Here is a 22467-nt window from a genome sequence, read left to right as displayed (position 1 = left end):
CTGATGGAAACCTGACCAGGGGTTGCATTCTGCTCATTAGCAAGGTTCTTGGTACTTACTGCCTTGGTCTTCATAACTGTGAAATCTTCTCAGGGAGGTGGGGTGGTGACATCAGTTTCCCTCTGAATGTGTTTAGGTTTTCTCTGGCCTGACTCCTTCCTTTTCTGTCTCTGGCAGGCTTGGGGACCAGTTCTACAAGGAAGCCATTGAGCACTGCCGGAGTTATAACTCACGGCTGTGTGCAGAGCGCAGTGTGCGTCTTCCCTTCTTGGACTCACAGACCGGGGTTGCCCAGAACAACTGCTACATCTGGATGGAGAAGAGGCACCGAGGCCCAGGTGAGCCTGGCCACTCCTAGGACATGCACATGTGTAGGCTTCAGGTCTGGAGGGAGGAGGAACAGGTGTGGGCAGGACAGGGGTGTGGCAAGCTGCACTTGGGCCTCTGAGATACTTTCAGGAAACTCAACTACTTTTGTAACTCCTGGCACATGTTCCAAGGATTGTGACAAGGTTGGTGTGCCATTGTGGGGCATTGAAGCCATGTGGCTGGGCCCAGGTGCAAAGTAAAAGAACTTAAGATGTTTATGCCAAAGAAGGCAAGACTGAGGATATGACAGTGGTCTTCATCTTTTACCCTTTGGTATCGGTTAAAAGGTGGAAATCTGCAGTCAGATTTGGGTGTGAGGACTAACTTCATCATCAAACTTCTTTCTCTCAGGTTGATTCCTCATCTGTAAAATGTAAACATTATATAAAGTACTTAACACATAGGATTTTGTGTGAATTAAATGAACATATTCAGAAAAAAACTTACAACATGAGTTTAGTACATTGTAAGTACAAGGTCTGACAGTTAAGTTCACAAATTCATCCTAGAAAAATTGCTGTGTACTTTGTTGTTGAATGTCATTACAGTCACCTTTGAAGTACTCCCTTTGGCAAGCTGTGGATGATGCCAGTGCCTTTTCTACCCTTCAAAGCAATATTGGAACTCTTTTTCTATAATGACCATCAGAACTGTTGTCATACAGCACACAAAACACGTGACAATAATGAAGAATGCTGGTCAACAAGATACCACCACACATTGACACACACACTGCTGTGAGATACTGATATACTGAGGTTAGGAAGCCTTGCTGAATTTTCTGTTCAGCACTGCCAATGTAAGTGAATGGTAGCATGTTCTCAAACTTAATTGTCACACTTTGTATGATGACAGCTCTGATGGTCATTATAGAAAGAGTTCCAAAATTGTTTTCAGAGGTGGACTGCATGCTGGTGTCAGTGCACAGCTTCCCAAGGGGAGTACTTCAAAGGTGACCATAGTGATATTCACCAATGGGGTATGTAGCAGTTTTCCCAGGACAAGTTTGCGAACATAATTGTCAGACCTTGTATGTGCTCCAAAAATGCTTTTATTGTTAATGCTACTACTGTTATTATCATTGCTATGATACTAGTATTCTGGGCTCCAGAGAACAGATTAAAGACCCTTATTACAGAGTAAATAATAGGAATGTAACTTTCTGGCTGTATATGGAGAAATTTTTAAAAACTTTTTATTTTGAATAATTTCAGACTCATGTCCATGTGTCATGTAAAAATGGAGACAATAGTAAAATGAATCTCCATGTATGCTAGTCTCAACGATGATCAACTCCTGGCCAGTCTTGTTTCATTAATGCTCACCTGCCTTTTTCTCCCTTACCCCAGCTTATTTTGAAGCAAATCTAAGATGGCACATTTTTTCATCTGTAGACAAACTCACAATTGCTATCAAACTCAATGAATTTGCAAGATTTTATATCCTCTAATATGTGGTGAACATTAATTTTTTCCCCTATAGTTTAAATCAGGATCTGAACAGGATCCCTACATTGCATTTGGTTGATGTGTCCTTTAAAATCCACAGAATTTCTCTGTTTGTGTCTCTCTCTTTCCTCCTTGCATGTTATTTGTTGAAAAACTGGATCATTTGCACTCTAGGGTTTCCCAGAATCTGGGTTTGCTGATTGCATCCCCATGGTATTATTCCCGTGAATTGGTAGTTAGGTCTAGAGACTTACTCAGGTTCAATTTTTTTTTTGGCAAGAGCAATTCCTAAGTGGTAATGTTTACTTCAACAGGAGGCTCACACGGTCTGGTTATTTCTTTTACAGATGTTAGCAGTCCTCATGTTAATTGCCTAGATTCTTTATTTCATTAAAGGTTGCGAAAAGGTGATATTCAATTTGAGGCCATCATTACATCTTCATTTATTAGCTCTATAACTTCTATAAAGAAAATACCTCCTCATTAAAAGTTTGGTTATTGTGAGGTACGGTTTATAAATAAAGGCAGGATAGATGACTTTTTTCCTTTATTTACTAGCTTTCAAAATAATGAGTTGGTTCCCTAGCATTCTCCAAAGGTGATCAATAAAGTTATTTTTTTTTGAGCACCATGATAGACTCATAGATTTAAAGAAATTTGATGTATTTTAATACATTGTAGCTATTATTCTTACTGATGCTTACATTGTCCTGTTTTGGGCCATGAGGGATTTTGGCCAATGTTGGTGTTTTGAAATAACCTCAGTAGTTTCTGATAGCCTCTCTACTACCCTAATATTAGGACAAGATGTTTCAGGCTCATTTTGTGTACCTCCTGCCCCCGGCCTGGAAGCAACTATTTCTCTAAGAAATCTTGGTCCTGGCTCAGCGCCTGTGGCTCAAGTGGCTAAGGCACCTGCCATATACACCTAAGGTGGCGGGTTCAAATCCAGCCTGGGCCTGCCAAACAACAATGACAACTGCAACCAAAAAATAGCCAGGTGTTGTGGTGGGTGCCTATGGTCCCAGCTACTTGGAAGGCTGAGGCAGGAGACTTGCTTGAGTCCAGGAATTGGAGGTTGCTGTGAGCTGTGATGCTACAGCACTCTATCCAGGGGGATAGCTTGAGGCTCTGTCTCAAAAAAAGAGAAATCTTGGTCCCTTTTTTGTAGGAAATGTTATTTAGAGACTGAAGTCTGGTGGTTCATTGCTTCTGGGTTGGTCATTGTTTTTCTAGACTTTGTTAGTGAGTTGTAGGAAATAGAATTTTTTTCTTTTCTTTTTAAGTGAAAATACATTATAAAATTATGCTGACATTTCCCATCCAATTCAGTTTTAAACAGTTTTTACTTAACCATCTTTTTTCTCTCTCTCTCTCTCTCTTTTTTTTTTTGAGACAGAGTCTCTCACTATGTTGCCCTTGGTAAGAGTGCCGTGGTGTCACAGTTCACAGCAACCTCAAACTCCGGGGCTTAAACAATTCTGCCTCAGTCTCCCAAGTAGCTGGGACTACATGTGCCTGCCCCAACACCCAGCTATTTTTTTGGTTGTAGTTGTCATTGTTGTTTGGAAGGTGTGGGCTGAGTTCAAACCTGCCAGCTCCAGTGTATGTGGCTGGTGCCCTAACCTCTGAGCTACAGGCGCTGAGCCTGCCATCTTATTTTGGTATTTCCTTTCTCCTATACAAAAAAAAAAAAAATCCTGGATATACATGATATTGATATAATTACTTATTGCTTCATCCTATTTTATATACTCATACATGGTATCAGAATAACTGTAAGACTATCAACAATAAGATTATTGAAAAAGGTTTAAGATATTTTTTCTTTTGCAATTCTTTTTGTCCTTAGGGTTTATTCCTTTAAGGATGTAGAGTCAAATTATTCTGCTGTAAAATCACTTGAAAGGATTCCTGCATGGTTGTGCCACTAAACACACAGTTGGATTTTATTTGCTTCATTTTGCTTTTGCTTATAAAGGATTGTGTGTGTGTAGGTTCATATAATTTCTTCTTTTTAAAATTAACTTTTCTATTTTGAAGTAATTATATGTCTACTGAAAGTTGCAAACATAGTACATAGAGATCCTCTATATTCTTCAGCCAGTTTCCTGCAAGGTGAGCACATTGTAAAATCTTACAACCAGCATAGCTCTATGATATTTTATCACATGCCTAGATTTGTATAACTACCACCATAATCAAGATACAGAACTATTCCATCATCTCAAGGAACTACCCCTTTAGAGTCACAACCCCTCATCATTTAATTCCCTTTACTTTCCCTTGTTTATAACACAGCTTTCTTAAACATTCCTCTACCTACATTAAAAATACACCAGTGTTAAAATGTTTGCTTCTACTGTCAAACATAATTTAGAAAACTGAAGAGAAGTGTTTATCGTATTTGCTCCTATTTTTACTCCTATAGTCTTCCTTTCTGACATTTCAAGATTCCTTCTTTAACCACTGTTTCAGAGTCCATCCCCTGGTGACAACTTCTCTTAGTTTTCCTTCATCTGAGAATGTCTCGATGTTGCCTTTACTCTTAAAGGTTATCTTTGCTGGATATAAAATTCCAGGTTGACAGTCCTTTTATTTTTAGCCCCTGAAAAATGTTTTGCCACTTGTAATGATGAGAAATCTGTTGTCATTTAGATAGTTTTTCCTTTGTAAATGAGGTATTCTTTCTCTCTCATTGCTTTCAAGTTTTTGTCTTTGTCTTTAGTTTCCAGAAATTTGATTTTGATGTGTCTTGGCATAGATTTCTTTGCATTTATTCTTATTGGAATTCACTCAGCTTCTTGAAGCTGTATGTTTTCTGTCAAATTTGGGAAAATTTCAGGCCCTTATTTCTTTGAATACATATTCAGCCACACCCTCTTTCTTGTGTCCTGGGAGTTCAACAACAATGTTAGATCTTTTGTTATAGTCCCAAAGTCCATGAGCTTCTGGTCATAATTTTTTTTTTTCATTTTCTCTCTGTTGTCCAGTTTGGATGATTTTTATTATTATCTCTGCAAGTTCACTGCTTCTTTATTCTGTCTTTTGCATTTTGTTGTTGAGCTTACCCATTGAGGGTTTTGGTGTTTTTTTTTTTTCAATTCTCAAATTTTATTTGGTTCTTCTTTATAGTTTCTATTTTTTTGCTGAGACATTAAATTTTTCATTTGTTTCATGTGTTCGTAATTATTTGTTGAAATATTTTTATGATAGCTGCTTTAAAATCCTTGTCAGATAATTCTAACATTTGTGTCATTTCTATGTAAGTTGAGATTTTCTTGGTTCTTTATCTGATGAATGATTCTGAATGAATCTTAACATTTTGGCCATTAGGTTATGAGATTCTAGAGGATGTTATTTAAATCTTCAATTTTAGTGGGCCTTCTGATCCTGTGTTAATAGGGGAGGGGAGGTGCCCCTTGTTATCAGATGGGTGTGGAAGTTCAAGTTCCCCACTTGGCCTCTATTGACAACCTAGCACCTTGTTGCTCCTTGAAGGTAGTTCAGGATTGCTAGTAGGTTTCCACTGATACACCCTAGTTGGGAAGAGGAAGGTCTTCCCTGATACCATATGGTGCCAGCTCCTCATTTAGCCTTCCCTGACTCAACCCCAGCAAAAGATGCCTCTAGGGTGGCCTTTTCCTGGTCCTTTGACTGGCAAGAGCTGAATTTTCTTGGGGATTTTTTGATCTGCATTTGTTATTGTTTTGAGTTATTAGCATTTGCAGAATCTAGTTCTTTACTGGAACTCTGGGAGGCAAAAGAATACCCAGGGAACTCACAGCCCTGCTGTTTCTCAGATCCAAAAGTCCCTATCTGGTCTGCCTTGTTTCTTTCACTTTTCAATATTTTAAAATGTTTGTTGTCTAAATAATGTCCAGGATATTTAGTTATTTAGTAGGAGGAATATAGAAAAGTTTGTCTACTCCATCTTTCCAGAAGCAGAATCCCTTGAATTGCTTTCCCATTAAAAAAATTTAACAGCTTTATTGAAGTATAATTGCATACAGTAAGTTGTACGTATTTAATATACACAACTAGATACATTTTCACATGTATACATTTGTGAAATAACCACTACAATCAAGATAGTGAACATATCCATGATTTCCAAAAGTTTCCTGTGTCCCTTGTAATCTGTCTTTCCTGCCAATCTCCCCCTCCACCCTTTTTCACTCCCTCCCACAAGGAAACCAGTGACTTGTTTTCTATGCTGGAATGATATACTATGTAGCCCTTTTGTGGGGGTGTCTGGCTTCTTTTATTTAGCATAATTATCTTGATATTCATCCACATTCTAGCGTGCATCAGTAATTCATTCCTTTTTATGCTGAGGAGTCTTTCATTATGTGGTTACATCACAGTTTGTTTATGCATTCACCTGTTGGCGAGCATTTGGATTTGTTTCCAGCTTTTGGCTATTATAAAGCTGCTATGTACATTTGTGGACAAGTTTTTGTATGGACATACGCTTTCATTTCTCCTAGGTAAACTACATAAGAGTAGAATAGATAGATCATAAGGAAAGTATATCATTTAACTTTTTAAGAAATTGCCAAGCTGTTTTCATAGTGCTTATCATTTTGCTTTCATTCCAGCAATGTATGAAGGATGCCAGCCAGGCATGGTGGCTTATGTCTGTAATCCTAGCACTTGAGGAGGCCGAGGTGGGTGGATTGCTTGAGCTTAGGAGTTCAAGACCCGCCTGAGCAAGAATGAGACCCTGTCTTTACTAAAAATAGAACAACTAGCCAGGCATAGTGTTGGGTACCTGTAGTCTCAGCTACTCAGGAGCCTGAGGCATGAGGATCACTTGAGCCAAATAGTTGGAGGTTGCTATGAGCTATGATGCCATGGCACTCTACCCAGAGCAATGGAGTGAGACTCTATCTCAAAAAACAAAGTAAAATAAAAAGCCCCAACTTAAGCATTATAAAGGTATCCATGTAACAAAAGAAAAAAAAAATTCCAGTTCCTTCACATCCTTGCTAACACTTGGTATGATCAGTTGAAAATTATTTTAAGTTGGGTGGCACCTGTGGCTTAGTGAGTAAGGTGCTGGCCCCATATACCTAGGGTGGCAGGTTCAAACCAGGCCCCAGCCAAACTGCAACAACAACAAAAAAGCTGGGCATTGTGGTGGGCGCCTGTGGTCCCAGCTGCCCAGGAGACTGAGGTAAGAGAATCGCCTAAGCCCAAGAGCTGGAGGTTGCTGTGAATTGTGACATCACAGCACTCTACTGAGGGCAACAAAGTTAGATTCTGTCTCTTAAAAAAAAAAATATTTTAAGCTATTCCAATGGGTATATAGTGGTATTTCATTACACTTTTAACTTGCATTCCCTTAATTGATAATGATGTTGAGTATCTTTACATCTGCTAATTTGCCATCTGTAAGGGAAGACAAACTTTTCCTTTTTTATATACTAACATTCAACACTTCTGAGACCAGATATATTGTCCCTCCCAACCCCATAAACACCAGGCAATTCTCTAATTCTCTGCAGATACCAACTGGGTGTCCCACAATTTATCCCAGCTTAGACACTATCTACCTGGAGATATCATTAGATTCCTCAGGTTAAGGACTTAGTCTTACAAGACTGCTCCCACTTTAAATGCCAGTTGTCAGCCACAGGTTGTCACCTGTGCTATATAAGTTGGAAGTTCCCATGACTGCCCCTCAGTTTTGATCGTTGGTAGAGTGGCTCACAGAACTCGGGAAAACAGTCTACTTACTAGATTATCAGTTTATAACAAAGGATAGACCTCCAGAACAGCCAAGTGGAAGAGACGCATGGGCAAGATATGGGGAAGGGGTGCAGAGCCTCCATGCCCTCTCGGCATGCCAGTCTCCTAGCACCTCATGTGTTTACCAACCCAAAGCTCTCTGTACCTTGTCCTTTTTGGGTTTTGTGGAAGCTTCATTATGAATGAATGATTAAATCATTGGCCATTAGTTATTGACTGAATTTCCAATGCCTCTCTTCTCCCTGGAGGTCAGAGGTTAGAAGTCAGGGTTGGTGCTAAAATTTCCATCCTGTTAATGGCATAGTTGGTTCCCTTGTCAATAATCCCCAGCCAGCAGTCATGCCATTAGCATAAGCAAAAGACACCTACTACTTGGAGATTCAAAGGGTTTCAGGATCTGTGCAACAGGGAGCGGGGACTAAGACCAAAATATGTATTTCTTGTTATATCACAATATCATACCAACCATATATGTTGTTTGATAAAGAGTTCAGATCTTTTGTGCATTTTAAAATTGAGTTGTTGGCTTATTGTTGAATTTTGATAGTTCTTTATGTCTTTTCTAGATAGAAGAGTTTTATTTCATATATGCTTTGTAAATATTTTCTTTTAGCATATGGCTTGTATTTTTATTACCTTAACATTCTTCTTCAGGGAGCAGAAGTTTTAAATTTTGGTAAAATCCAATTTATCAATTTTTTCCTTTATGAATTGTACTTTAGATGTTATGCTTAAGAAATATTGCCCACTACAATATTGCCCACTACAAGGTCAGGGTTTTCTTTCTTTCTTTTTTTTTTTCCTTGAGACAAAGTCTTACTTTGTCACCCTCAGTAGAGTGCTGTGGTGTCATAGCTCACAGAAACCTCAAACTCTTGGGTGCAAGTGATCCATCTGCCTCAGTTTTTGATTTTTAGTAGAGATGGGGTTTCACGCTTGCTCAGGCTAGTCTGGAACTCGGGAGCTCAAGTGATCACCTGCCTTGGCTTCTGGGAGTGCTAGGATTATAGGTGTGTGACACTGTGCCTGGACTCAGGGTTTCTCTTACTTTTTTTTCCTTAGAAGTTTTAGATTTTACACTTAGGTCTATGATTCATATTAAATTAATTTTGTATATGGTATAAGGTATGGATTAGTTTATTTTTTTGCAGATGGATATTCAGTTGTTCCAATATAATTTGTTGAAAATAACTGGCCACTAAATTGCTTTTATACCTCCATCAGAAATTAGGTATCCACATGTATGTGTGGATATCTGTGGACTCTCCATTCTGTTTTGTTGATCTGTTTGTCTTATCGTACAGCCACAATGTCTTGATTGTTGCAGTTTTATAATGCACCTTGAAATCAGGGGGGTTTAGTTCTTTGAATTTGTTCTTAACTTTTCCACATTATTTTGATAATTCTAGGTCTTCTATATAGATTTTACAATCAGTTTGTCAATTTCTACAGAAAGTCTGCTGGGATTTTGATCAGTATTGTATTGAATCTATAGATCCATTTGGGAAAAATTGACAGTTCTCACTAGTAAGTCTTTCAACCCATTAATATAGCATATCTCTCCATTTATTAATGTCTTTTTTAATTTTCCCCATCAATTATTTTTACATATTTTTAGTATACAGATCTTTCAAATTATATTCAGATTTATTTGTCAGTACTTTATATATATTTTGAGACAAGAATGTCAAGCTGTCATCCTGGGTAGAGTGTGGCAGTATCACAGCTCACAGCCACAGTAACCTCCAACTCTTGGGCTTAAGTGATTCTCTTGCCTCAGCCTCCCAAGTAGCTGGGACTACAGGCACCCACTATAACGCCCAGCGATTTTTTGTTGCAGTTGTCATTGTTGTTTTTGCTGGCCTGGGCTGGGTCCGAACCTGCCAACTTTGGTAAATGTGGCTGGCGCCGTAACCACTGTGCTACGGGCACCGAGCCAATACTTAATATTTTTTGATACTATTATAAATGAATTCTAAAAAGTTTCAATTTCTGGCTTTTCTTTGCTGGTATACAGAACTGATTTTTGTGTATTCTTCTTGTATTCTGCAACTTTGCTAACCTCATTTATTCTAATAGCTTTCTGTAGAGTCTGTATCATTTTCTACATAGTTATGTTAGAGAATAAAGAAAATTTACTTCTTTTTTCAATATGGATAACTCTTATTTATTAGTTATTTATTGTACTGGCTAGACTGCCGAATATAATTTTAGGTAAAAGTGGTGAGGTTGGACATCCTTATGTTGTTCCTGATCTTAAGGGCAAAGCATTTTTTTATTATTAAGTATAATATTGGCTGTAGGTTTTTGTAGATACGCTTTATCAGATTGAGGGTGCTCCATCTATTTCTAGTTTGAGGTGTGTTTTTCAGGATTGGATGTTGGATTTTGACAACTGCTTTGCTGTATCTGTTGAGATGATCATATGGTTTTTCTTTTGTGCTTTGTTAATGTGAGTTATAGTGATTGATTTTTTAATGTAACGTATTCTCAGGATAACCCACTTTGTTATGATGCGTACTGTTTTTTATATATTATTGGATTTAGAGTTTTTGCATCTATGTTTATGAAAGATATTGGGCTGTTGTTTTCTTGTAGTATCTGTGTCTGTTTTGGGTATGAGGGTAATGCTGGCCTCATATAATGAGTTGGGAAATAGTCTTTCCTTTTCAGTTTTCTGAAACTTTATTTAGAATTGATATTATTTCTTCTATAATTTTTTTTTTTTTTTTTAGATAGTGTCTCACTCTGTTGCCCTAGGTAGAGTGCTGTGGTGGTGTCATAGCTCATAGCAACCTCAAACTTTTGGGTTAAAGAGGTCCTCCTGCCTTAGCCTCCCAAGTAGCTGAGAATATAGGTACCTGCCACAATGTTCAGCTAGTTTTTCTACTTTTAGTAGAGACAGGGTCTCTCTCTTGCTCAGACTGGTCTTGAACTTCTGAGCTCAAGCAGTCCACCCACCTTAGCCTCCCAGATTGCTAGGATTACAGATGTGAGCCACTGCACCTGGCCTGCTAAATGTTTCATAGTATTTACCAGTGAATCCATCTGGACCTGGCAATTCCTTTGTAGGAATGTCTTAAAGTGTAAGTTTGATTTCTTTTGTAGATATAGGGCTATTCAGGTTATCTGTTTCATTTTGAGTAAACGTTGCTAGTACATATGTTACTTTGTCTATTTCATCTAACTTGTCAGAATTAGTTGCACAAAGTTGTTCATAATATTGCTATGTTATTATTTATTTATTTATTTTTTTGAGACAGCCTCTAGCTCTGTCACCTGACTAAGGTGCAGTGGTGTCATAGCTTAATGCAGCCTCAAACTCCTGGGCTCAGTGATCTGGCCTCACACTTCCAGAGTATTAGTATTGCAGCTATCAGCTACCTTGCCTGGCCTTCTTATCTTTTTAATATACGTAGAATCCATAGTGGTATATCTTTTTATGTCTTATATTGGTAGTTTGAATTTTCTTGTTACCTGATCATTCTGACTAGAGGTTTATCAATTTTATTGTTCTTTCACAGAAATAGCTTTTCGGCCGGGCTCAGTGGCTCACATGTATAATCCTAGCACTCTGGGAGGCCAAGGTGGGAGGATTGCTTGAGTTTTAGGAGTTCAAGACCAGCCTGAGCAAAGTGAGACCCTGTCTCTACTAAAAACAGAAAAATTAACTGGGTGTTGTGGTGGGTGCCTATAGTCCCAGCTGCTCAGGAGGCTGAGGCAGGAGGATTGCTTGAACCCAGGAATCTGAGGTTGCTATGATGCCAGGGCAACAGAGTGAGACTCTGTCTCAAAAGAAAAAAAGAAATAGCTTTTGGTAGAATTGACTTCTTTTACATTTTTTTTTCTGTTGTCTATTTTATAGTTTTCTGCTGTGATCTTTATTTTTATTTTTCCTTTCTTCTGCTTCAGATTTAATTTGCTCTTTCATTTCTTATTTCTTATTAAAGAATAAACTGCAGGCATTGTTCTTCTTTTTTAAAAAAATGTCCTTATCTTCAGGCTGGTCTGGGTGGCTCACGCCTGTAATCCTAGCACTCTGGGAGGCTGAGGCTTGTAGATTGCCCGAGGTCAGGAGTTGGAGAGCAAGTAGAAGACTCAGTTTCTACTGAAAATAGAAAAACTAGCTTGGCATAGTGGCACATGCCTGTGGCTACTGGGGAGCCTGAGGCAAGAGGATTGTTCAAGAGTTTGAAGTTGCTATGAGCTATGATGCCGTGGTACCCAGGGCACAGAGTGAGACTCTGTCTCAAAACAAACAAACAAACAAACAAACAAACAAACAAAAAGAAAAACAAAAAACTTCCTTCTAAATGAGGTCATTGATTTGAGACTTTTTTACTACTGGCATTTTGTAATATAAAATCCCCTTAAATATAGCTTTAGCCTCATTTTACAAATTTTGATAATTTGGTTGTTATTTTCATTCAGTTAAATATGTTTATCTTTTGGTTTCTTTTTTTTAACCTGTGGATTGTTTAGAAGTATATTATTTAGTTTCTAAGCATTTGGGCATTTTTAAAAGATGAGCACATTATTTATTTCTAATTTAATATGCTCAGAGAATGCTTTATATGACTTAAATTATTTTTAAATTTATCGAGACTTATCGTATAGTCCCAAATAAGGTCTGGTAAGTGTTCTCTTTTTGCTGGAAAAGGCATGCTTTTTGCTGTTTTTGGCTGAAATGTTCTTTAAGTATCAGGTCAAGTTGGTTGATAACATTGTTCAGATCTATGTCCATCCTGATTTTTGGTATGAATTATTGAGAGAGGGAGTATTAAAATTTCTGACTCTAATCACGGGCTTGTTTATTTCTCCTTACAGTTCTATTAGTTTTTGTTTCATGTATTTTGAAGCTTTATTATTAGATCCATGGGCATTTAGCATTGTTATGTCCTCTTAAAAAAAACTGACCCCTTTATATCATCATGAAATAAACTTCATCTCTACTATTATTATTTGCTCTGAAATCTACTTTGTCCAGTATTAATATATCCACTCCAGCTCTACTTTGACTAGTAACATGGTATATTGTTTTCCATTCTTTTAATTCTAACCTAGTTGCCTCTTTATGTTAAGAATAGTCCTTGGTTTTTGGGTTCTTATTTTTTTTTGTACAAGTGTATGGTTCTGTCTTACTTCTTAAATGTAATCTGACAATTTGTCTTTTAATTGTGGTATTTAGACAGTTTGCATTTAACATGATTATTGTTTAGTTAGCTTTAAATCCATCATTTTGCTGTTTGTTTCCTGTTTAGTCCATCTGTTTGTTTTTTGCCTTCTTTTGGTTAATTGATTTTTTAAATTCAATTGTATCTCCTTTTTTGTTAGCTTATTAATTATAACTCTTGTTATTTTAATGATTGTTTAGTGTTTATAGTATAGATTGTTAACTAATTATAGTTAACTTTAAAGTGACATGATTCCATTTCATGAATAGTATAAGAACTCTACAATAGTATTGTGATAAACAGAATAATTCCCCTCATTTTGCTTCTAGATATCCATGCCCTAATCCCTATAATCTGTGCATCTGTTATCTTACATGGCAAAAGAGACTTTGCACATGTGAGTAAGTGAAGAATTTTGAGATGAAAAGATCATCCTGGATTATCCCAAGGTAATCATCATGGCCCTTATAAGAGCAAAGCATAGAGGGTCAGAGGCAGAGCAGGAGCTATGATTTTGAAAGCGGAAGTGAAAGAGAGGCAGTGGAGGAAGGGCCCATGAGCCAAAGAATGAAGGTGACCTCTAGAAGCCGCAAATAACAAGGGTACAGATTTCCTCCTAGTCTCTCCAGAAGGAATGCAGGTACTGATACTTTGATTTTAGTCCAGTGAGACTGATATTAGACTTCTGATTTCCAGAATTGTGAGAAATTTGTGTTGTTTTAAGGCTCTACTTTGTGGTAATTTGTTATAGCAGCAATAGGAAACTAATACAAATGTACTTCTATTTTTCTCCTGCTGACCTTTGCATAGGTATTGTTATACATTTTATTTTTGCTTATGCTTTAAACTCCACATTGCATTGTCATTATGTTTGTTTAACATTGTCTTTTAGAGAGTTTTAAATAATAAGAAAAACAGCTTGTGTAATTATTCATGTACTAAACCATTTCCAGTGCTCTTCACTACTTTGTGTAGCTCCAGACTTTGATCTGGTATCACTTTATTCCTGCTCAAAAAACTTCTTTTTAACATTTCTTATAGTATGGGTCTGCTGTTGATGAATTCTTTCAGCTTTGTGTGTCTAGAACTGTCTTTAGTTTGCTTTAGTGCTTGGAAGATATTTTAGCTGGGTATAGGATTCTCATTTGAAAGTTCTTTTTTTTTTCTTTCAGTAATATAAGAATCTTGAACCACTTTTACTGCCAGCATTGTTTCTGATGAGAAGTCATCCTTATCTTTGTTCTTATATATGTAACATGTCTCCTTTTTATGGCTGCTGTTAATATTTTATCTTTATCACATTTTAAGCAACTTTAATTATGATGTACTTTGCTGTCGTTTTCGTTATGTTTCTTGTTCCTAGTTTTGTAGAATATCTTGGATCTATGGGTTTGCAATTTCCCATAAGAAGCCCTTACTTCTACAAATGTTTTTCCTTCTCCTTAAATTACGTGTATATTAGGCTGTTTGAAGTTGTCCTATAGCTAGCTCGTTGATGTTATTCTTTTTTTTTTTTTTTTTGAGAGTCTCACATGGTCACCCTTGTAGAGTGCCATGGCATCATAGCTCACAGCAACCCCAAACTCTTTGGTTCAAATGATCCTCTTACCTCTAGCCTCCCAAATAGCTGGGACTATAGGTGCCTACCACAATGCCTGGCTTTTTTTTTTTTTTTTTTTTTTGAGGCAGAGTCTTATTATGTCACCTTTGGTAGAATGTCATGGTGTCACAGCTCACAGCAACCTCAAACTCTTGGGCTTAAGCAATTCTCTTGCCTCAACCTCCCAAGTAGCTAGGACCATAGGCACTTGCCACAATGCCTGGCTATTTTTTTGTTGTTGTAGTTGTCATTGTTGTTTAGCTGGCCTGTGCTGGGTTTGAACCCATCAGCCTTGGTGCATGTGGCCGGCGCCTTACCCACTGAGCTACAGGTGCCACCTGTTTATTCCTATTTTTTTTTTTTTTGAGACAGAGCCTCAAGCTATCTCCCTGGGTAGAGTGCCATGGCATCACGCTCACAGCAACCTCCAACTCTTGGGGTCAAGCGAGTCTCCTGCCTCAGCCTCCCAAGTAGCTGGGACTACAGGCACCCACCACAATGCCTGGCCATTTTTTGGTTGCAGCCATCATTGTTGTTTGGCGGGCCCGGGCTGGGGATTCGAACCCGCCACCTTAGGTGTATGTGGCTGGCGCCTTAGCTGCTTGAGCCACAGGCACCGAGCCTATTCCTATTTTTAAAATAAATGATAGTATAGTGTACACACTATAGTTGTGCTTTAGTATCCACTAGGGATTGGTTCCAGAACTCCTGCAGGTACCAAGTCCTAGATGTTCTAGTTTTTTCTCTAGTATAAAAATGCTACTATGAATATGCGTGTTTGTATTTTTGCACATGACTCTGGGATATAGATTCCTAGATGTGGAATTTCTAGGTTAAAGGACAAATACATACATAGTTTTGCTAGATATGGCAAATTCTTCTTCATAGGGTTTGTGCCATTTGCGTTCCCATCAGCAGTAGGTGAGAGTGATACTTCTAACAAAAGAATATTTTAATAGCACAGTACACTGCCCCAGGTTAGGATGAGAACTAGAATTATTGAAACAGTGGCCTGGTTGGGAGACACTGTCAGGGATATCATAGAGGTGATTCTTGTATGAGGTAGGGGTTAGACTCAATAAGTTTTAAGCTCCTTCCCTATGTTATAATCCAGTTTTTCTGGAAAAAAAAAATTCTTCTGATGAATTTAGAAAGTATGCCCTAGTGGTTTTTCTGCTTCTCTATACCTTTTATGTGCCATATTACAATGCTTTAATGTTTCCAGGATGCCTCTGTCTCTGAGCAGTTAGAGTTGGTGATGTGAGAAGAAAGGATAAGTAATTCTGCATGGGGGGTGGGGTGGGTGGGAGGGTGGGCTAAGGACTAGCTTTGGTGTGGAGAGCTGTTTTCCCATAAGTACAGGACTCTGAACATCAGTCCTGCTGTGTCTGGCTTGGTGGGGGTTTAGGTAGGATAGTGCAGAGGTTCTGAGCATGGGTGGTGAGCTAGACTCCCCTTAGGAGCTGTGTGACCTTGGCCCAGTTACTTGGTCACTGTTTGCCTTGCAGTCCTTAGTCTTTAAATGTCTCATAAGGTTGTTGCCAAGATGAGACAGTATAAGGTGCTGGCATCATGCAGAGTAAGAGCTTGGTAAATGGTCATTTGTTGTTCCTGTGTCAGCTTTGAGTATGAAGAGACCAATGAAAGGAACCCTTGGGCCAGAAGAGGTGGATGGAACTCTTGAGTTGAGGCCTACCTTGCCTGGGTAGTCTTGGTACTAGGAATATTGGAATTAAATCTTAGAAAGGGAGAAGATGACTCCAGGAGGGCAACAGGAAGGTAGGCAGGAAGGGGAAAGTTGGTGAGCAGATAGTCATGCTGAGCCGTAGAGTGTAGTGTCAAGTGCCCAGGACTCCAGATTTTCAGGGAAGGGAAAAGATACTGGAGCCTAGGAGGCTCAAGAACGTTTCACTGAAAAAGTGGTCCTTGAAGTCAGGACAACTCTTAAATAAACCAAGAAGGGAAGGGAGCAGAGGGGAGGGGAGGTCACCAGGGAAACACTGCTGGTGTAAGTGAAAAAGTCTTGCCCATTCTTTAGGCTCCTACTTGGGGGTTTGTTACAGACACAAACAGGACACCTCTTAATGTGCCAGATAAGTCCTGGGGATATAAATATGAGTAAGATTTGTTCTAGTGCAGAGTTCCTTATGTGGGCATTTCTCCAACCACCTTGGTGTGTCTCAGATATGCTGGTTCAGAAAGATTGCAAATGCCACGCAGATGCCCTTTTCAGTAACTACTTAATGCAGATCTAATGCCCAGTCTTGGTAAAGAATCCCTGACTCATGTCATTATTTGTTTATAAAATGGAGGCTGTAAAACAATCCATTGTGGTGAGAGGTGTGGAAGCAGGATGTGGAGGATCCTGTAAGTGTTCTGGACAGGAGCCTCTTGCTCCATCCCTTTCCTGTTTAGGACTGGGTAGATGACAGAAGGGCAGCAGAGTTTGGATTTTTGATTTCAGTTACCTGTCTGAGCAGGTGGAGTCACCACCTCTTTCCTCCAACCCCTGTTTCTCTCTCGTTCTTTGGGTTCTTGGTAGCTCCCTTCAAACCCAGGAGGGTATTTTGGATAAAGAGTTGGGATGTAGTTGATTCTTATTTGCTCTTGGGACACAGAATAGACAAATTGACATGTTATAGGAAGGTAGATTTTGATTCAGAATCTGGGTGTGGTGAATCTCTTTATCACCATAAGAGTTGGCCAACAATGGGACGGTCTGTCCTGTGACGTAATGAGTTTTCCACCACTGGGAAGGCTCAGCGGTGACTACAGGTCCACTTTTGTGAGATGTGCAGGGAAAGCTCTTCCCCAGCAGGCTTGAATGGCCATAGTTCAACTCTGGGTGGGAGAACAGGAAGCCCCTCCCATTCTTTTCTTCTCCATTTCAATTACTGTTCCTATCCCATGTTGTCCTTCCCTCTTTTCTTCCTCATCTCATCTGCTGAATTCTTAATAGCTCCCGCTTTGTCTGTCAGAGATGTTCAGAGCACTCTGTCTACCTGCTGAACTTGAGCAGCGTGTTTAACAAGCTGTTTGTCTGGTGTCTGCGGACCACGTAGGCATTGAGCCTGTCAAGCCAGATTTTTCCATGGAGCCAGTTCTCCCAGCAAGTGTATGAGTTTCTATGTGTGTGTGTTGGGGGTGGGGGTCATCCGGCTGTGCAGGCACATGGGCATGAGTGTTGTAACTGGAGTTGCAGTTTGCTCAGTAGGATATGTCAGTGGAGGGTGGCAGTGGCCTTGGTTACCAGGGAAGCCTGGCTTCCCCTCTCCAGCTTCCTGCTTCCTTCCTTCATCCCCACCCCTCGCCCTGACGTGCTCCTCAAGGTTAATTTCCCTGACAGCAGCTGTGACTCCATCCTCCTCTCCCCCTTCCTCCATGTACCACACACGCGGGCTTTGAGTTATGTGCCTCCTGTTCTAATGAGATAAACAGCACAAGTCTCACGAGGCCCTGCTCTTCCCTCTGTAAGTGTGGCTCCAGGGCTCAATGTGTTGTTCCTGTGAAGGAACCCTGGTGCCTGTCAGCCTAGCAAGGAGGGTGAGGAAGGGGGCAAGGAGTCCTTGGGCTCTTTGCTTGTTGAGACAAGGTGGATTCAAAGCAGACATCGACAAAAAGCCTTTCTTTTCTCCTTGTGGCTAAAGGACCAAGCAGCAGTCAGGTGGGCAGGGTGAGGGGGTGAGGTCTCATTACAGTCTGTATCACAGGGACATTAAGTCTAAGATTCTTCTAGGTCAGCTAACTCATGATCATTAACAACAGACATTTGTCATCTTCGTGGTTATAGAGAACTTTCTCTTTAATATAAGCTAATCCTCATGACAATCCCTATAAGGTGGGTATTATTAATGCCTATCTTACAGGTAAGAGCACAGGCTCAGGAAGGTATTAGGACATTTCCCAGGACTCATGTTCTTCTTCCTCTGGACTGTAGAGAAAGAATGAAAAAGTCTCCTCTTCTGGTTATTCAAACTGCTTATTAAAATTGAGTGTTCCAGAAAAGAGGGCCTCTGGCTACAAGAAAAGTGGCCTGAGGCTGCCTCAGGGCCACTGACCAATAAGCACGGTGACTAGTATCTCAGGGAGGGTGCAGGACCTGGACACGTGTTGACAGTTTCCATCTCCTGCCAGTTGGACCTTTTGAGACTGCTTGTCTGGACCAACTCCTTTTTACTCACCTGCTTTTTGATCAGGTTAGAAATACCATGGAGCAACCTAGGGGGCAAAAGGGCAAGCTGAGGCCCAAGACTGCCATGCTGGGGTGGGGGGTGCTCAGTTCGGAGTCCCCCCTCCTGAGTCCCTGTTGAATAGCTGAATCTGGACCCAGGAACAGCAGGGCCAATGGTTATTCAGTTCTTGAATTTCTGAGTCTGGTTCTGCTCTGGTTTCTAAGAATCAAAAAGCGAGGGATCAGAACCTCCGACTTGCTCACAGTCTGGCTCCTGTGGGAACAGTGGCATGGTTACAGTCATACTTAGCACTTAAAGAGACCTAAACGTTTGGTTCTTTTAATGTTGGGATAGTTGACTCTGCTTTGGACCCAACCTAATACCTGTTTAGAATGACTATTGAAAAAGAGTGAATGGATATATGGCAATAAAAATTTTGTAGATTTTCTACAAAGACAAAAAAAAAAAAAAAAAAAAAGGCCAATTTCCCCTCAACTTTTAAGGTGCCTAAAATAGAAGACAGCAGATGGGAATTGAGTCCTGATGTCTTCTGAATTCCGTGGTCCTGGGTGTATGCAGTGACACTCTTGTGTGAGGCTGCCTGCATCTAACAGCTGTTTTGTGCCTCATGTACCTACAGAAGACAGAGTTGTGACTTACTCATTCAGCAGATATTCAGTTTGGTTCTTCTTTGTGTCAGGCATAGTTGTGGTTCTAAGGATTCTGATTATAACAAGACGGAAAGTCCCTGTCCTCACTGGGCTTTTCACTCTAGCCAGGGTTGCCTGGTTTATTGTGGAGGACGTCAGATAGTCTTTGTAGACTGCAAATCCTTGAGCCAGTATTAAGCACCTTCCTCTTCTCCCCTCAGCCTCCACTCTTGCCCTTTTCTCTGGGAATAGACTGAGGTCTAGTGTGGAGAGTACACGATCCTCCAAAGCCCCTGATTGCCACATTATGTGCCATAGGAGCCACGAAATTGTGGTCTGATTAGGAAGACACCTCCCTGTGGGGGCTTCTGGCATGATCGTGATGCTGGTGGTGTCAAAGGCCAGATATAGATGGAGACCCTTATAGGGAGATAGTGTGGTAGATAAGCCCAGCCACTGGCTTTCATTTTGTAAGGCCCTGGCAGGTAGGCAGGGATCTGCAGTGCAGTGGCTCTGGAGACCAGGGAGTCTAGCCTTCTGTGTAACCTCTCACAATTGGGAGGCTTCCTTTGGCTACAGTGAGCTGCAGCTAGTAGTGGGTGGCAGAAGCCAGTAAGTAGATCTGGCTTTTTTGATTGTTTCCTTGAAATGCTTCTTACTCCAGGCCATCCACAGGATAGGCCACCTGACTTGTGGTGCTCTTACTGGATGGGAATCACTTAGCCTGGGTCTGGACATAAGGGCAGTAGGTAGATATCCACTGCCTTCAGAACACTTGGGTAAGGATGACTTTGGAAAGGCTGCTTCTTTTTGTAGAAAAAGAACATTCACTTTGTCGCCCTTAGTAGAGTGCCATGGTGTTACACAGCTCACAGCAACCTCCAACTCCTTGGGCTTAGGCAAGTCTCTTGCTTCAGCCTCCTGAGTAGCTGGGACTACAGGCGCCTGCCACACGATGGCTGGCTATTTTTTTGTTGCAGTTTGGCCGGTGGCCGGGTTTGAACCTGCCACCCTTGGTATACGGTGTCCTACCTATTGAGCCACAGGCACTGCCCAGAAAGGCTTCTTTTGTGGTCTAAAGGTATAGCTAATGTTCTCCCCAGGCTGAGAGAGCAGAACTGATTTTAGTAAAAGTGATGGCTCCTGTTGGCATGGGCTTGCTAAACAGCATGTTGGCACAGAGAGAGCAAGGGTCCTGTGGTTGGATGACTTAGATTTAGCCTTGGGGGTACCATCACACAGCTGTGTGACCTCAACAAGTTGCTTCACCTCTCTGGGCTTCAGCTTCATCTCATTGTGAATAATAGAGTTAGGGTAGTTTCCAAGGCTCCTTCCAGCCTCGCACCTTTAATCTTTACATTGTCTTTGTCCACAGGCCTTGCCCCGGGCCAGCTGTATACATATCCTGCCCGCTGCTGGCGCAAGAAGAGACGATTACACCCACCTGAGGATCCAAAGCTGCGGCTACTAGAAATAAAACCTGGTCAGTGCCCTCTGGAGCTTGGCTGAGCCCATGATTGGGAGGTGGGGAGGGCTAGGCTGGGCCCAGGACAGGACAAAGTGAGTTGCTCCTTGTCTATAGAGCTAAGTATTCAGGAAGAGGGAATGTGCCCCATGGAACTCAAAGGTAAGCCTCTGTGCCTGCTTCTGTGTGTAAACGTTTCCACCAGAGCATTTTCCCCTTCTGGGCATCTGGTGCCTTCCCCTTTCTCTTTTCCTTTTATCTTCTCTCCTGCCGCCCCAGGGGAGTAAAGCCAGCAGCAGCAGCAGCAGGGTGGGATGTTCTAGGATGACTTCCTTTCCCAACAGAACTGAAGGAGGTGCAGGTCTTTGGGTCATGTGATACTGTCCTTGTGGCCTCATTAAAGAAACCTTGCCAAAGGTTGTATGTTTGTAAGGAGAAGAGAATACACCATGGACTGTTCCCTCCCTTACCCTGCATAAATTTCTGGAACATCTTGCTTGAAAAGGGGCCAGTTTACTAGAAATCACACTCACCTTGGATGCAGAGATGAAAGCGTTTGAGTTCAAAATTTGTCTCTGAGTGATGAAGATTGCATTGTGGCCATGCGGAAGGAATTGGTGGGTTTATCTTTACACTGATCTCTTATTACACTTTTGACTATATGGCTGTCTGCAGACCTGCACCTGGGGTGCAGCAAGGCTAAGTGATTGCCCTGTGTCCTCAGCTTGAAGGGCACCTCTGTTTTGTGGGGGTACCAAGGCTGGGATGTAACTCAATGTGGTGGGAACAGTGCTGTTCAGTGGTGCAAATACAGAGTTGAACGCTCCCTTCTGTTGTTACCAAAGTGTTGTAGACCAGCCGAGGCTGCTGCCTGCAAAGTGTTACCTCACATCTTCCATTCGGTGCTGACCCCTTAGGCTACCTTTGCTCTGCAAAATCTATACCTACAGTTGTTTGGAATGGTTTCACGCACAGTCCAGGGTTAAGACTGTTTTAATTGTTTGCTTGAACTCAGATTTATTTCACTTATGGTAGAAGTTTTATTTGTTAGGTGTTAGTGGAGGCTGATTCTTCAGTGTGTTCAATGTGTTCCATCCCAGTTCTCCATTGTCCTTATATAATTTACAGATCTTGCAAATGCTCCATTGTCATGACTGAGGTGCCAATGCTGCCCTGAGACAGGTAGTAGGAGATCCGAATCTCCTGGAGCAGCACAATCCAATAGAAATACAATGCAAATCCAAAGGAGCATTTTACATTTTTTTTCTTTTGAGACAGAGTCTCACTTTCTTGCCCTCAGCAGAGTGCTGTGGCGTCATAGCTCACAGCAACCTCCAACTCCTGGGTGCGAGCAATTCTTTTGCTTTAGCCTCCCAAGTAACTGGGACTACAGGCACTCACCAAAATGCCTGGCTATTTTTAGAGATGGGATCTTGCTCTTGTTCTGATCTTGAACCTGTGAACTCAGGCAATCCACCTGCCTGGGCCTCCCAGAGTGCTAGGATTATAGGTGTGAGCCACTGCACCCGGCCTACATTTTCTAGTAGTTACATTTAAAAAAAAAGGAAAATGAAACAGGGGAATGAAGTTTTTTTGTTTTTGTTTTTTTTGAGACAGAGTCTCACTCTGTTGCCCAAGCTGGAGTATGGTGGCATCAGCCTAGTTCACAGCAACCTCAAACTCCTGTCTTCAAGCGATCCTTCTGCCGCAGCCTCCTGGGTAACTGGGTCTACATATGCCCACCACAATGCTTGGCTTTTTTTCTATTTTTAGTAGAGATGGGGTCTCACTCTTGCTCAGGCTGGTGTTGAACTTCTTCTTCTTTTTTTTTTTTT

At 40.8% G+C, this 22467-nt stretch overlaps 1 protein-coding gene across 7 annotated transcripts in view; it reads left to right on the top strand.

Annotated features, from left to right (window-relative positions):
- The window catches only part of DPF3 (double PHD fingers 3), a 224303-nt gene that overhangs the window by 77006 nt on the left and 124830 nt on the right, over positions 1–22467 (top strand). For all 7 annotated transcript variants that reach the window (XR_002770878.1, XR_002770877.1, XM_023507637.1 and 4 more), the window contains 2 exons: positions 178–338; positions 20543–20650. Coding sequence is in view for 5 of the 7 variants with exons in the window: in XM_023507637.1 (XP_023363405.1) it covers positions 178–338; positions 20543–20650 (269 nt within the window). In the remaining 2 variants the exon portion in view is untranslated. The remainder of the gene's footprint in view (positions 1–177; positions 339–20542; positions 20651–22467) is intronic.

The sequence above is a fragment of the Otolemur garnettii genome, unplaced genomic scaffold, assembly GCF_000181295.1.
Source record: "Otolemur garnettii isolate 467f Iridium unplaced genomic scaffold, OtoGar3 scaffold00196, whole genome shotgun sequence".
Taxonomy (NCBI): Eukaryota; Metazoa; Chordata; class Mammalia; order Primates; family Galagidae; genus Otolemur; species Otolemur garnettii.
The sequence above is the reverse complement of the archived record's forward strand: the minus strand, read 5'-3'. Positions and strand labels throughout refer to the sequence as shown.